The 16746-nt window shown below is 32.2% G+C and overlaps 1 protein-coding gene and 1 pseudogene across 1 annotated transcript; both read left to right on the top strand.

Annotated features, from left to right (window-relative positions):
• The first annotated feature begins 89 nt into the window (after positions 1-89).
• LOC115888050 lies at positions 90-8947 on the top strand (annotated as a pseudogene).
• Positions 8948-9158: 211 nt separating this feature from the next.
• On the top strand, positions 9159-12103 carry LOC115888049 (tubulin polyglutamylase TTLL5-like). The gene is made up of 3 exons (XM_030907617.1): positions 9159-9179; positions 11587-11786; positions 11883-12103. The coding sequence occupies exons 2-3, from the start codon at positions 11684-11686 to the stop codon at positions 12101-12103; spliced, it is 324 nt and encodes a 107-aa protein (XP_030763477.1). The 5' UTR covers positions 9159-9179; positions 11587-11683.
• The last annotated feature ends 4643 nt before the right edge of the window (positions 12104-16746 follow it).

The following is a 16746-nucleotide window of genomic DNA, read 5'->3' as shown; positions in this document are numbered from 1 at the left end:
TTATATAATTATTTTTTCAAAGGTATATTAGACTTGACAACGTTGTAGATGTTTTCATTGGATCAGCTGATCGATTTTAAACTTCCCTTTTATACTCTAAATTAATGAATTATAAATATATTATTTATGAAATAACAGGTGTGTCGTACAAATTCGATTCTCGGTCATTAAAATAACTTCATTCACAGTAAAGATCATTGATTAAAAAGAAAAAGTTCACAAATAAATTCAAACATAACCTCGAACGTTGACATATGTAGAAAAAATTCTCCGTATGGTGGGGGACGTACGATCACCCACAACATCGAGAAAAATTAATTATTTTCGTTTATTCTAGCGCATTTCTAGCGGTTTTGCGTGCATGAATACCGTCCGGTCCGATGTAAAAAAGAGACGTAGACTAAATTTTAAGTTTATTTTACGGAAAATCGGCAAAATGGGATCGGAAAAACGACGCGACGGCCTAAAGGAGTACTGCCGAGGCATCTCAAGAATTCTTTTCGGGCTTGTGGAGGTCTTTTGCCACTGGTTTTTCAGTTTAATTTATGGAAATAACAAGGAATCGATGCCCCCAATCAAGGATCTGTTGCTTTTGGAATCGGCCAGTACGGTGGCTTTGAAAATTCGAAACAAAAAAGTGAGTACCTACTTATAATAATTTTTTTAAAAATGTAACTATATAACATGTAATTATTTTGAATATTCATAACAATGGAACTGTAAATTTTATGTTTATTTTTAATATTAGTATTATTAACTTCAATTCAAATAAATTTAATTTTATATTCCTAAACAGGATGTTTTAAATTATATGCTTGATGACACCTGATTCTCAGTGACGATTATCTTTTTTTAAACATATAATTTGATAAGCTTTGACATTCTTTTAGCATACTCAATTTAAATTTTAGAGAATTACAGCGATTAGGTACTCAAAAACCGCATTTGTAAGTAAAATAATTTACTTTCAAAAGCGTAATGAACTTTACATCATTATACTTGTTCAACTAGTTTTTTTTTCGGTTATTTTATATAAGTTAGTTTATTTTAACGTCATTAATATGTTTAACAGGTTTGTTTGTTGTTTTAAATTGTTTGTATAGTTGCGTTTGGGTGACAAAAGAATTAATATGAGTGGAAAATTAAAAATAGTTCATGGTGTCATAGATTTACATATATGCATTATAAGACATTACCACTATAAAATAAACCATTTAAAAAATTTAATACCGAACAGTAAATGATTTTATGGGTCATAAAAAATGGGGAAATGTGTAAAATGCCGTAAAAATATGCTTTGAAAATTGTTTTCAGAAAAAAAACGAAATTTTAAGAATTTATGTACCTACTTTCATAAAATATTTTTGAGTTTGTTTTTATTATTAATTTTATAAAACAAAACTCCATCTTTGTAATTTTTTGTATATTAATTTTTTTAATGGGTGTTTTTTTTAAAAAAAAATTGGTAGTTTTCTCAATATTTTTCATATAAATTAATAATAATGAATTTATTAAAAAACAATAAATACCTACAGTAAATTAATAAACAAAGTAAAAGCGCAGAACAGATACAAAGTATCATAAACCTGTATCTTATTAATGAACAGTTTTTTGTTAATTATTAGTCACTAATGGCACATAATGGACTGCCTTTCTCATTACAGTCCGCTATACAGGTTGTCCCAATCTGAATAATGCTATTAAACCAAACATTTAGAAATAATAAAAAAATATTTAATAATAAAACTGCTCGATCTATACATACAAGGTTACCCAGTGTCGTGATTTCCAATGACTATATACACACTCTCCTTGTCTAAATTCAATTATTGTATACAGGGTGATTCGAAAACATATATTTTTACGTTAACGTTGTAGTGTAATTAGCTACAGTGTGGTGTATAAAATATGATCATTTTAGACTCAATATACTAATTTCTTTTTTTTCAAAGCCAAATTTAAAAAAAATTCGTTATATCCCTCGGCAGTATATACAGGGTGAATTATAACTATAAAAAATGATTGACAGAATATTTTTTGCATTTTTAGCTAACCAGTGAGCAAGTGCTTGACTCATATATAGAAAGGATAAAAGAAGTGAATCCTTTGCTGAATTGCGTGGTTGCCAATCGTTTTGACGAAGCCAGAAAGGAAGCCAGGGCAGCGGACGTGCTGATCAATTCTGGAACCATACCTGAAGAGGTATTGGCTAAAAAGAAAAAACCATTTTGGGCGTTCGTTTACCACAAAAGACTGTATTTCTGTCAAAGGTAAATAGCAAATGATTTTCAACATTTCCACAATTTCACTGAAACTTTCGAATTTCCAGGCTTAATTCACTCGGCAGGGTTGGCATGTCGCAAAAACATAATCGCCGAGGAAGATGCCACCGTGATAGCTCGCTAAAAGACGTTGGTGCCATAGTGATAGGTTTGACCAACGTTTCAGGAGCTGTGTATGTGGTGGGAGAGCGCCAACAAGGTCCACGGCAGAACCAGGAACCCTTATGACACCAGTAGGATAGTGGGCGGGTCTTCCGGAGGCGAGGGTGTGCCCAGGCGTGCGCAGCGTCGGCGCGTTTGGTATCGGGTCGGACATAGGGGGAGTCCATAAGGATGCCAGCTTATTTTAATGGTATGGATAACTAATTAATAGTTATTTATTATAGTAATTTAGGGTAACCAAAGACGATATAAGCTTATATTAATTTAGTAACAAATAAAATGTTTTATTTAGCAAAACGAAAGTGTCTTATATAACAAATTACTAATTTTTAGGGGTTTTTGATCATAAGCCATCCATCACTGACTGTTCCCAATCATGGACAATATCCTGAGCCGGCAACAGATGAACAGAATCTATTTTTAGGTTTAGGGCCTATATGCAGAAGGGCAGAAGATCTTTTACCCCTTTTAAAGGTATTTTTTTATTTATTTATATTTATTTCAGGACCTTAGACTATACACTAACTAGACACTCACTTTATAACCTGGACTTTGAAGCCAACATTTCATTTATCTAGAATCTTATTTCTTATTTGTGTATCCTACAAGCAATAATGCACATAGAACAAATTTATTTATTTTTGGGTTCGTTGAGTTTTCTTTATACAGGATGTATCAAAAAGTTCAAAGCAAATGGGGAAAAATATTTTTGTGTTATCAATAATATACTGTGTTAGGGATTATTCTAGCCGGATTTATTTTGTTTCGTGTATTTTTTTTGGTTGTGAAAATCTTAATATTTAGAATTGACAATGACAGCCGTTGACAGTCGTTTGACTCATGTCAAAGTAATTTTCTTTTGTCATTGACCATACTACTAACAAATTCCATATATACTTTTTCTTAATAACACAGTAATACATAAAATTCGTAATTTTGTTGTGAATTTTTTGGCATGCCCTGTATAATCAACTGGAAATAAAAGCAGCCATATTGAAACCTCTTCTCGATCTCGCCAAGTCTTCTTTAGTCTTTTTTTCAATGACAAAACGCGTTAGATAAGCTGTTATGCCCTTAAATGACGCCAAATAATGTTTTATGTTGGCTTCGCGATACACTCTCTAAAGACAGTGTCTAGGTGACTTATGGTCTAAGGACGTTGAATTTTTTTTTGTTGAAATAATTGTTTTTTTTTAGGTAATCAGCAATAACAATCCTGTGCTGCGATTGGACGAATCCGTCGATATAAAAAAAATCCGATTTTTCTATCAAGAATCTGACGGTGGTTCAGATTTTATTTCACCCGTATCGCCTGATATTAAGGAACTTTTTGTGAAGATTTCCAAACATTTGGATAAGGCCTACGGTATAAAAACTAGCAAGGTCAGTTCATATAAAATTAAAACAGTGTTGCGCAATGTTTTTAATATCGAAAAATGTTTTATGTGTTTTTATTTTTAATTAACTTAATAACTATAATTAATATAGTAAAGGCAACACGGCAACGCTTGTCGCTTCATTATGAAACGAAGCGGAATTGGACTGTGGCATTTATCAAGATGAGTCACGACATATATTCCATTATTGTCTATACAGAGTGTTTTTTAAATGCCCAACATTGATTTATTTTTAAGATTGTTAAAAATAGATGATACTTATTATTAATGCCAAAAAGATGATATATGTCAAAAAAAGTGAGCTATTTTTTTAGTATACAGGTTGTAAATAAGTAGGCACAAAAATAATCACATCTTTACTTTTGCGTTTCCCTTCAAAGTTATTCGCTCATATAGGCATGTTTCAATAATCAATATCAGTTAAATATTTGCACTTATTTAAGGGACACCCTGTATATTTGCCAAAATAATTCAAACGTCACAATAGTTATTAACGTAATAAGGCCGATAAACAACAAATAACGGCCGGGCTGAAGTTTGTGATCCGAGGCGATAGCCGAGGATCATAAGCAGCCAAGGCCGTTATTTGTTATCGGCTTTCGTATGTTGCGTTCTAATTTTCGTCATACTGCAGATTTTTAGAGCAATAAACACTACTATTTAATAACAAATTTTATTGAACAATAACACAAGTAAGGATAAAAAAATACATAATGTCTTATACTAAAATTCATTTTTTTCATGATAATGAACATGGAAATTAAAAGTGCACTTGTTGTTCTTAGAAATCTGTAATCCTTCCCAGGGATTTACAGATTTTATAGAAGAAGATGATGCTACTGAAGAATGGCAAATATTTGTATCCACTAAAGACACATTATTTTTGGAGCTATCATGAAAAAGTTGATTTGTTATTTTTCATTCTTTTGGAAACTTGATTTTCTATGTAAGTTTCTGCCACTGTTGAAGACTCCCATCCTCCTAGCTCCTTTTTAGCGATAGTAAATCACCACCATTTTCGGCGAGCATGGTTGCTGATGATCTACGGAAATGAATGCCCTGTATAACGTTCTGGATTCTCCAAGTTCAAAAATTTTTGCAATTTTCTGCGGTACGCTCCCAGATGGTATGTATGCCGACGATTTGCTTAACACACTTGCCTTTCTTGTAACCAATGAAAAATTTTGGATTGTCAAAGTTACGAGGACGCAGGTTGATGTATTTTTTGTATAAACCATAGGCATCAAACGGAAGGCCCGTTTTTGGAATAAGAAATTTCCTATCTTTCTTATTTTTAGTATTTCTTAATGAGACAAGAATATTTTTTCTCCGAATCTTCAAATCATCAACTGTGAGTGACCAAAGCTCGCTGCGCCTACAAGCTCAAGAATACCAAGCACCAATACAATTTTTCGAGTAACCAGGTGTAATCATCGGCATCAGTAGAAAAATTATTTATGTCATTCTCCGACAGAACTTTGGCTTTTTTTGGTGAATAACCTTCGTTTTTGCGCCTCAGAAACATGAACAGTTTACCAAATCTATGAACAAATATAATTTAGATGAGTATGATTAAATATCGAAGAAGAATATAATGGCTTTTACCTTGATATGTCGATGTTTTCATATACTCTCAACGCAAGCTTCAGCATGGATATCTTTGTCCACAGTGATGTAGGAGAATACATTTCAGACATTCTTTTAGCATAAGCCAGCAATACCGCTTCATTTACGCTGTTTATACTTCTATCCTGCCGCCACTTCAAAAATTGTCATATTCCTGCTGATATCTCTCTCTGGTTATAGTCGGAAGTAAATTTTGAGTAGCCGCAGCCGCTTCCTCCTGTATTTCCAACGGAATTTCTCGCGACATCTCGCTATGGTCTATTTTCCCAATTTTTGAAAAGTCCAACTGACAATAAATAGTCATTGTTGCAGGTGACAGACGTTACGATTACCTTAGAAACTTAACGGCCGCCGGCCGTTATGATAACGTCCGGCGGACGTTATATGCATCTTTTCCATTCTGATTTTGCTTATGTTATAATAATATAACAATATAGTATGACGAAAAAGTATTAATTTTTGCGACGTGATGACAATATTAAAAAGTCATTTTAACGCCTAGGCATAAAAGTACGAAAATATTTGATACATCTGACATCAAGTGTCAAATTCAACGAGCGTAACCATAGTTTCTTGATATATAATTCCATGCAAGGTATTATTTTTAAAGCTTTTTATATTATTTGGAACGTTTGAAATTGTTTAAAACATTATTTGGCATGTTTCAATAATCAGTTAAAATACCTGCACTTACTTAAGATACACCCTGTATATCTGCCAAAAAAAAACTGGAAATCGTCCGATTTTCACCAAAATTGGTATACACCCTATTTTGAAGTCGTAGATTACGAATCTGAACTTTTTTCTTGGCGGTCTCTTACCGTTTTTCAGAAAAACGGAAAATTATTTCAACGTTGATTTTTTTTTTAATTTCGGTCCTATAAAGTAATAATTTCATTATTATTATAGTTTATCTAAAAGCCACACTTGATTGGGGCTAGAAAAATGTCCAAAATTTTACTGAAAAACACTTTTCTTAACAAAATAACAAAGAAAATTGAGACCAGATGGATGTTTGACATTTGATATATCCTTCTTTCTCTCTCCTATGTAATGAGAGAGACAAATATATTCTAGACCTAATCTAGAAATTTGAAAATTTGCAACGTTTCCATATCTTCTATTTTTTCGGGTGATTAGGGATTTTAAATAAATTACCTATTATGAGATCGACAATAATTAAATATACCTACCTATATCCAGAAAATTACGCGAAAGAGTTTTGATTGCATTGGTTTCAACTTCTATGCGGAGGGGGTTAATCTTTTTTTTGTTCTATTATATTTATAACCACGAAGTTGCACGAAAGTGTTTTGATTGCAATGGTTACAACTTCCATGCGGAGGGTGTTAATCTTTTGTTGTTATATTATATCAAAAGATTAACCCCCTCCGCAAAGAAGTTATATAAAGACTATTTGTAACCACGAAGTTGCACGAAAGAGTTTTGATTGCATTGGTTTTAACTTCTTAGCTGAGGGGGTTAATCTTTTTAAAAAAAAATTAACACCCTCCGCATAGAAGTTGTAACCAATGCAATCAAAACTCTTTCGTGCAACTTCGTGGTTATAAATAGTCAGATCTCGTTGGTAAAATAGCAATTATGGGAAGGAGCCGTTCTTCTGGCGACCGCCTTTCGTAATCCCAGAATGAGCGAAAAAAACACGGTAAATTTAGGTGTAGCATTGGCAACGTTGCTTTAAATGCCAGAAACACATAACCTAACATTTTCAGATTGTTTACAAATTTAATTTAGCAAATTTTCCTCTATTATGCATAGATTTGGTTAAAAAAGTAACAGAAAATAGCAATAACATCATTGTTTATTGAATACCTAACAAAATATGTGCTAGAAAACCTTAAAAATATGAGAAATTAAGAAAAATTCGATGTTGAAATGATTTTCCGTTTTTCTAAAAAACGGTAAGAGACCGCCAAGAAAAAAGCCAATTTTGGTGAAAATCGGACGATTTCCAGTTTTCCCAATAATTACCTCAAGTATTTTATTTAATTTTTTTTTCATTCGTTTTTTAAATGTTTTTTTTTTAATTTTTCTAGGTTTCTTTGAAGCAATTTATTCTTAGCGCGCCTATGTGGTTCGCCGCCATGAAATCTCCCTCGGGTCCAACCTTTCCTAATCAGCTGACCAACCTGAAGGGTTGCATAAATCTTCTAGAATGTAATAAATGAACTATAATGACAATATTAGTATCTGTACCTTTAAAAAATTTAGTGTACATCTCTTTAAAAAATAATCTAAAATGTCAGTATTCCATGGGTATATTGGATAAATGAGTTCTAAATTACAAGAAAATGCATTTTCTACGGAAACTTGAAGAGATAGGTAAAAAATGGGATACTACAATTTGATAGACAATTAAATTGTGCATCTGATTCTCATAAAATATACAGGGTGTTTCATTTAAATTAAACAAGTTATTGCCGTTTAAAGCTAATAATTATTTAAAATAAATATTTAGACACTCTGTATAAGGTAGTAAAATTTTTATTATTGCAACACAATAACTGACCAATAAGTAAACTTCATTAAATATTTAGTATTAAAAACTTTGATACCCCCTCGGAGAAATGAAGCCTTAAAATTTATACTGCCTCAAAAATTTAATCTAATCTAACTTTAACTTATTTATTTAAAGTAGTTTTTTAGTATAAAACTCAATTTTTTAGAATCTATACAAACGGTGCGTGGGCATTAGAATCATACATGGTTTGGCACTTTTATGAGAGTTAAAAAGAGATGGGTACATAAATATGACAACACGGTTGAGTTTCGTCTATCTTTCTGTCATTTGGCTCAGTAGGGTAACTCTAATTTCACAATCGAAAGCGCCAACAAATAAAAATATATAGTATTTTTGTAATAATCTACTTATAACTAAAAGTATCTAAATCGCTACTGTAAGCATGGTTAAAGGTAAAAAAAATCCTGGCACAATCTATGTATATTAATTAAAGTTATATACCTAGACAAATAGTTAGTTTAACGTTTCTATAGGTACCCAAAAAACATTAATAACAATAATAACATTTGGAACTCGAACCGTGTTCTATCACATACCGCGTAACTCTGTCATCATCGATATTTGCGGAATACGGTTCGTGATCGCGATAAAATGTAAATTGTTTTGTCTCCCTTTATTTAGATGTCTTTACAATTACAAATATCTTTACTAATCCAGGCATCCTAAGAGCCTTGGCCCCTCACCAAAGAGTCAACCACTTCCCCCGATCCTACGAACTAACCCGAAAAGACCGTCTCTACAAGAACATCGAACGCATGCAACACCTCAAAGGCCCCAAACACTTCGATTTCATCCCCCAAACCTTCGTCATGCCCACCGAGTTCAAAGAGCTGTGTTCCGTCCACCACAAGGTCAGGGGTCCGTGGATAGTCAAGCCGGTAGCGTCCAGCAGAGGGCGGGGCATATTCATAGTGGAAACCCCAACCAGGTGTCGCTAGAAGAGTGGGTCGTGGCCAAGTATATTTCGAATCCGTTCCTGGTCGCTGCAAGCATAAGTGCGACGGAGTTGTACGCCGTTGTGGTGACGAGTTTTGATCCGTTGCTGATCTATATTTACGAAGAGGGGTTGGTGAGGTTCGCAACCGTCAAATACGATTCTAGTCATAAGCAGCTGTAAATCCGCATGCACCTGTAATTACAGTATTAACAAGTATCATAGGATTACGTTAAGTAAGTATACCGTGCTGGCAACTGTTACTTTTGGGTCGGCATTACATGTGTGGAAGTAAATCGCATAAGGATCTTATTAAGTCGGAGTGAGAGAAATGCGACGGTGTGCTATTGCGGCGTTGCCGGTACGCCTTTCCCTATCAAGTAAAGTAAAATCACGATCGCAAACCGCTTATTTTTAAAAGACTTTCTTTTCAAGAGATAACTAGATAAAATCATTAGACATGTTTCTGAGCATCTGAAATGGAATTATAGGGATATCGTTAGGGTGTCATTTTTTTATAACGAGAAAACGTCAGTAATCGCGGTAATTTAAAAACTCAACTTTTTGACACATAACAGGCCATAACTCAAGAACCACTTTAGATACTGAAACTTTTTTTTTTATTTTCAAGATCGGATATTTTACACTAGTTTACATAAGAAAAATTCGATAGGGTTGTTTTATCCATTCAAAAATTGTAAACAATCCATCCATTTACTTTTAGAGCATAGCAATTTTCAGCAATCGTGTAATTTTTTTATTGATAAAGATTTTCACATACTGTCTACAAAGAAAATATAGCAGAAGTATTAACAAAGTTCTTGAAAAAACTACAATCTATTATTTCTAATAGATTTCGAGATATCGATTTTTGAATTCAGAGTTCTAATAGCGCGACCTCGATAGTGGTTAGGTTAGGTTACACTCACTCAATTCTACTTATTTTTACCAAAAATGCAAGTGTTTCTAGCTTGCACTTAAAAAAATTCAAGCTATAGGGAAAATTACAACGACTCGTTAATAAATAAACAAATTAAGTATCACGAGACGTAATTAAATCGTTAAGCTGAACGCATGACGTACAACTTTTCCTGGAACTTTAAGTACTGACAGAGGCTGTGGACAGAGGTATTGATTGGGTCGACCGGTCAACTGCGACAAATCTGCGTGCTTCCACGTCTCTTAGCGATGTGCACAGTTTCTCGGTTTATTTCATACGTTTGGCAACGTGTTTACTGTCCTCTCTTTGTTCAGTACATTATAAACGCATTGTACTCTTCTTACATACGGAAATCTCGACCCAAGACTAACCTTTGCCAGCCCTTAGTATAGTAATCGCAAAACATTTTCCGATGCACGTCATCAATCATATCATTGACACTAAAGTCTATAAACCTGACTAAATGAAATTTTGGCAAAAATGTTTAAATTTGTTGTATAATTTAAGATACCCAGCAGCTCTTAATTTTACTTTATAGAGCAAATGATTGTAACAGGTATTTTATTTAGATTAAAGCTGCAAAAATTAGTTTAAACTTTAAACCGAATTTTATTATCGCTACGTTGGTCATATTGCGCCATTCACAACCAAAAACGCTTAAACACGTATATTTTATTTTGTTTTTTTACATATTTTAAGATTTTTCAAAAATGTATACAGGGTGTTTCGAAAAATCTGGTCATTGATTAATCACGATCCTGCTTAAAGCGCTTGACGTAAAAAGCTGATTTTTGGAAACGGACTGACTTAGGGTGTAGAGGTTCGATAAGAAGGATTTTTGAAACTCGAATTCTAAGGGGTGAAACTATCCCTTAATATTAAAATATTTTTTCTAAAAACCGGTGTGTGGAGTTTTTCGAAAAACTCTTAAACACGTATAGTTTCATTTTGTTGTTTTACATATTTTAAGATTTTTTAAAAATTTATACAGGCTGTTTCATAAAATATAACCATTGAGTAATCACGATTCTGCTTAAACTGCTTAACGTTTAAAGCTGATTTTTGGCAAACGGATTGACTGGGGTGTGATGTTCGATAAGGAGGGGTTTCTCGAATTTCAAATTCCAAGAGGGTGAAAACGCCCTCAAATATTACAATATTTGTTATTTAAAAACGGTTAGTCTTCGGGAAAATGCTTGGACGCCCATAATTTATTTTGTTTTTTTACATATTTTGAAATTTTGGGTATCATACAGGGTGTTCCAAAAGTTGGGTAATTGATTAAACCATTCTGCTTAAAACCGTTTTGACGTAAAAAGCTTATTTTGGCAAACGGATTTCGAAAGTCAAATTCCAACGAGATGAAACTACCCCTCAAATATTACCAAGTTATATAATAATATCGCCATATTGTTTTTTTCTCATGCTGACATAAATGTGAGAAAATTTTATCCAGTTTGTATGTTAATGGCAATTCTTGCTTTGCTTTATCATCACCATTACAAATGATTAATTCGACGCCAATGAAGTCGCGGGTACACGCTAGTTCTTTATAAAATAAAAGAATATCTGACATTTTGACATCAGATATTTGATTTTCTATTTGTACATTGATGTTGTAAATCGGAAATTGTTTTGCTTTTACTTTACCTTTTAATAAATTAATTAATTTAAGAGTTGATTTGAACTATTTGCTATGGTAGGTCAGACGATCCTAGTGCCGAAAATGTCGGACACAAATGGACTTTAAGCGCATTGTTACGTCACTTAAAGTCTGAGGGCAAGGACACAGCATTGCTGATGTCACAAATCGAAGATGTAGTTATCAAGGCTGTTTTGGCTTCAGCTAATTCTATTATATCTGCCTGCAAAATGTTTGTGCCCCACCAAAACAACTGTTTCGGTAAGTTAGTTTTTTTTAAATAGCGAGAATAACAGGTTTTTAAAAACTGGCATCAGAAAAAAATACACAGTACAATATTTCACAATTTTTTTACAGAACTGTATGGATTTGACATCCTAATTGATTCTAACCTCAAACCTTGGCTGTTAGAAGTCAATCTTTCTCCATCTTTAAATTGTGACAGTCCGCTAGATGTCAGACTTAAATCCGCCATGTTGGCCGACCTGCTCACATTGGTCGGAATTCCAGCGGTAGATCCTATACTTAGACCAAGCAGTACAGTCAATCTCTCAAAAGCTGTTTTGAGCCTGAAATGAAGCTTAGCAACGTAAGTCGTGTTGGATTTTTTAAATATATTTTTGTTAAATCAGAATGTATGAGAAATAAGCTCTACAGAGTGTTCCATTTTTGTTACATTCTCGCTTATTTTCATAATGTTCTATCTTAGCAAAGATAGAAACTTCCTGGTTATTACGAACCCAAGTTAATTTTTTGTAAAAATTAAAAATTGGGACACCATATGTTAGAATTGAGTCGTCTAATTTCATTTTCTTTGTGTTTATTTCTAGTGCCGCAAGCCGTTATTGCCTGCCGACGGCCTAAGCAACACCTTCCCCAAAGAAACAGCCTCAAACTGCCGCAAGTTCTCGTAGGATATCCCCTGTCTCTTTGCAGCCCACTCCAGAAGAAACTAGAATAATCAAGAACGCCCAGTCGCAGTTCGAACGAAGAGGAGGCTTTGTCAGGATATTCGGCCGTTGACAGTTGGTCGCGCTACCTCAGTACCTGGGTAAGACAATCCTGGGTACTCCTTAGAAACCCAACCAGTAGCGTCAGCTCTGGTAAAAAATACATTGTTCTTAATTTTAATCACTGATCTTTTATGATTGAATTGGCCCATATCTGATGACCAAGTCTGTATATAACCATTGTTAAATCTTTTTTACAGATGCTAACACTGGTATTCCACTGTCAGGCACGGCATCTAGCACCTACCAATATAACAACGCGCACAATTACAACTTACTGTTGTATTCTGTCTTCTTTCCCGAAGAATCCGCCACTGTTTTCAGGAATACCGATAAATCAAACCCCAGAGCCAAGTTTACGTCACTAGAACGCAAGAGGGAGCCATCTTTAGACAATCAACCAGGTAAGAAATTTAGAACACCAGTGTATTTTTATACCGACCCTCGTATACTCAAGACATTTGAACTACTTGTACCAGGACTGTTCATAAAGTATGGTAGCTGGTAGGATTGTAGAACAACATTTTTTAAGTGTTTTTTTAATGGTTTAAAACTGTTTTAAACACTATTTTAAATCCATTGTTGAGAGAGATTATTTGTAATTTTACGAAAGCATTTTTTACGAATAATTTGGTACCACCACACTTGGTATTTCGAGTCAAATTGTCGTTATAAACCGCATTTTACAATTTCAAATAAACCATTTGCGAAAATGTCAAAAGTTGTCATATGATATGCCATTCTATTCAGAGTGTTATTTCTATCGAATAAACTAGAATTATACCGAGGGTGCCATTTAAAAATCAAAAGTTGTAGTCCTTTCCGGTGAAACAGGAAGGTACCAAAAACAATTGAATACGTCAATCAATCCTAATTTATTTCATATACTAACATACGAAATCTCGTTTTTTTTTGTCTGAAACAATAAAAAAGTTATAGCTGTGACTCACTTTTGAGTCGCACCCGGTATATATAAACGGATCTCAAACGGTAATAAAAGAAGTAAAAAAAACGAAAGCAAGATTGCTCGATATTCCCTCCTCTTGTAAATCATTTATTAATTTTAGAGCGTTCCTGGTACAAGTGAGCCATTTGAACTACTTCTACCGGGACGGGTCAAAAAAATATTTTTTTTTAAACTTTCTATATTATCTTTTACTGTATTTTTAAAACGTTTACTGTACACATTTTCAGCAAGATTAAACAGTAGACAGGACAGATACGAGCGTATGTTGAACAGGGGCTACAAACAATCTTTGGCTCCTTGCAAGACCGCGCAGGATCCGGTGAGCGACGAGCTGCGCAGAAAAAATCCCCGCCAAATTGTCAACATTTCAAACTATTTATTTTAGAATTTAAAATTTTTTATTTCTATTTTTTTTCTCTTAACTGTATCTACCAGAATAAACGCCATAAATATATATTTTTGTAAATATAATTTTGTTTAATCTTTTTTATTTTTGTTTTTTATTAATCTTGTTTTCAGAAATCTTCAAAAATTGGTATAGTAAAAATTTACCTAATTTTTTTTGGAATTTTAGGTATACGATGGGACAATTGCTGTTAAAAATCCACAAGCCATACTATCTGCAAAAATTATGGTGGACAGAGAAAAGCTTTAAATGGAATGAAACTTGTGCAGAAGAAATCAAGAAAAACCATTTTGAACTGCTGTTACTTAATAGCTGTTAGAGCGGATCCAGTTCTTCATCAATGGTAAGATATTTATCTATCTTATAAAATTTCATTGGACAGCTTGAAAATGTTTAAAATTTTCTAATATTCGAGCGCTTTTGCTCCAATATTAGAACAGCCAACAACTATTAAAAATAGGCAGGATAAAATAAAATGCTGATACCGTATTACTGGTTGCATATAGGTACGGATTACATGGGTCCGCTAATTTAAAGTCACGATAAAATACTTACCGGATTTATTTTCTCACAATTTATACTGATTACAACACACAATTAACTATTTAAAAAATCCTTCGCCAAATTGTCAACATTTCTAAACTGTTTGGTTTAAAATTACAAAACTCGTCACACACCTTGACGATAAAGTTCCCACTAGAATAAACGCCATAAATATATAATTTTATAAATATAATTTTGATTAATCTTTTTTATTTTTGTTTTTTATTAATATTGTTTTCAAAATCTTTCAAAATTAGTATAGTAAAAATTTACTGAATATTTTTTTGGAATATTAGGTATAAGATGGGATAATTGCTGTTAAAAATCCACAAGCTGTACTATCTGCAAACATTATGGTGGACATCCAAAAGCTTTAAATGGAATGAAATTTGCAGGAAAAGACTCAGAAAGACCATTTAGGACTGTACTTAATAGCTCTTACTGTGGTCGCAGTCCTTCATCACTGGTAAGTTATTTATCTCTTTTTTTTTTCTTATTAAATTTCATCGACATAATATTCAAGCTGCACAGGTCTTTGAGGTCAACGTCTATTCCTATATGTAATTTATTAATAATTGATATAAAAACTTGTCAAAAATAAAATTTAAATGAAAAAAAGGAAAAAGGTTTCAAACATACCGATTATTATTCAAAGGTGAAAACATTAATTTAAAAAAAAATATGAACTTTGAATTTTTTTAACATTTCTGTCTTTAATTTTTTATAATTTTTTATACCAATTTTTTATAAATGATATATTGTGGTCTACCTGGCAGAAATAATTGTCATCAATTGTTATTTCAAAAGCCACTATAATGCTTTTTTTTTCTGATAGGGTATATACAAATTATTAATTTAAAAAACATAGTTATTGCATTAATAAAAATATATTTATTTTAATTTTTGCATAGATCGTTTTATTCCTTTTTTTAATATTATTTTTATTTTATTTTTTAGATATCTCTGCATTTTCTTAACAATGGATATCCCCAACAGTTGCTCCTACTCCTCACTTTCCTCTTTCACTCAACATAAAGCAGACTCGATACTCCTCAATGCCTCACCAAGGTGCGTTAGCTTCATTAATATTGTTATTGTTTCAATAAATTTGTTTACTGGTTTTTATCCTCTTCTTAACTATTTAAGTATATCAGGCGTCATATTAGTGTTATTGATTTTTTGTAAAATTTTGATAATCTGGATAAAAACCGTTTTTTTTTTCTTAAGATTTTGCAAAATAAAATACTTGTTAAGAACAATTAACTTTATTTTATGAATAGGACCATTATTTCTGTTTATATTGTCTTTTTATTTATTTATTTTGATGCTCTATTTATTATCTAATCGCCTCTAGTTTGAGACATGTTTGATTAATTTTAAATCATTAAAATCTATGCATTAATCTTTATGAAAAATTTGCTGAGCAATATAATAATAATCTGTTATAATTTCTCTTCAATCTCATTTATCTTTTATTTTTGCATTCATTAAAGATCATTAGATATTGTAATTATTAATTAAATTAATTAAAAAAAAGAAAGTAAAATTAAATTGTTAGTTGTATTATAACGTAATATTTTTTTAATAGAATTAAAGAGATTCTTCATAAATTTGTATCATTACCAATTATTTATAGTAGTAGTTTTTTAATTATTTTTAATTAATTACTCTAAATTTGTTCCGGATTATCAAAATTATAAATGTTATGCTTGCGCAGCTGCGTCACTATAGCTCTGTGAACACGAGTATTATTTTGGTTTAAAAGTTTATGTTTTTAAATATTTTATTTATTGTATTAACACAAACTAAATTTTATTGAATTTATCTAACTATATCTAGGATCAGATGATAATTTAATAGTTTAATGGTCAATTTAATCATTTTTTATAAGTTCTATATTGATTATTTTAAGTAAAATAATCCATTTTGTTAATACTTGTGTTCATGTAGTTTTTCTTTGCTTTTATGAATTATTTTTGGTACCATAGGACAGGGGCGTGCATACGAGTGTGGTAAAGGGAATAATTACTCATCCCAGAAAGAAATTTATAAATAAAATAAAAATAGTTACAATTCCAAGTTTATTTTTTTTCCCACGATTACTAAAAAACTTTTTAGCAAAAATTTCATTCAAATCTACTAGTTTACTTAAATATTGCAATTATTCCTCCCAGATCCAGTCTCTAGGCGCCACTGGCCTAGGGACAGATGTTTTTTCATTATTGATCAATTTTTATCATTATAATTTTTTTTTTCAAACGTCACAAAGTATTAATTTTTGCTACGTGATTGACA

The sequence above is a fragment of the Sitophilus oryzae genome, unplaced genomic scaffold (assembly GCF_002938485.1).
Source record: "Sitophilus oryzae breed Bouriz unplaced genomic scaffold, Soryzae_2.0 scaffold_682_pilon_pilon, whole genome shotgun sequence".
NCBI lineage: Eukaryota > Metazoa > Arthropoda > Insecta > Coleoptera > Curculionidae > Sitophilus > Sitophilus oryzae.
This window is presented reverse-complemented; position numbering and strand designations above follow the sequence as displayed.

Coding starts and splice junctions, on each gene's coding strand:
- LOC115888049 (XM_030907617.1), top strand. CDS start 11,684: ATGTCACAAATCGAAGATGTAGTTATCAAGGCTGTTTTGGCTTCAGCT. Junction 11,787..11,882: donor CCACCAAAACAACTGTTTCG/GTAAGTTAGTTT, acceptor ATTTTTTTACAG/AACTGTATGGATTTGACATC.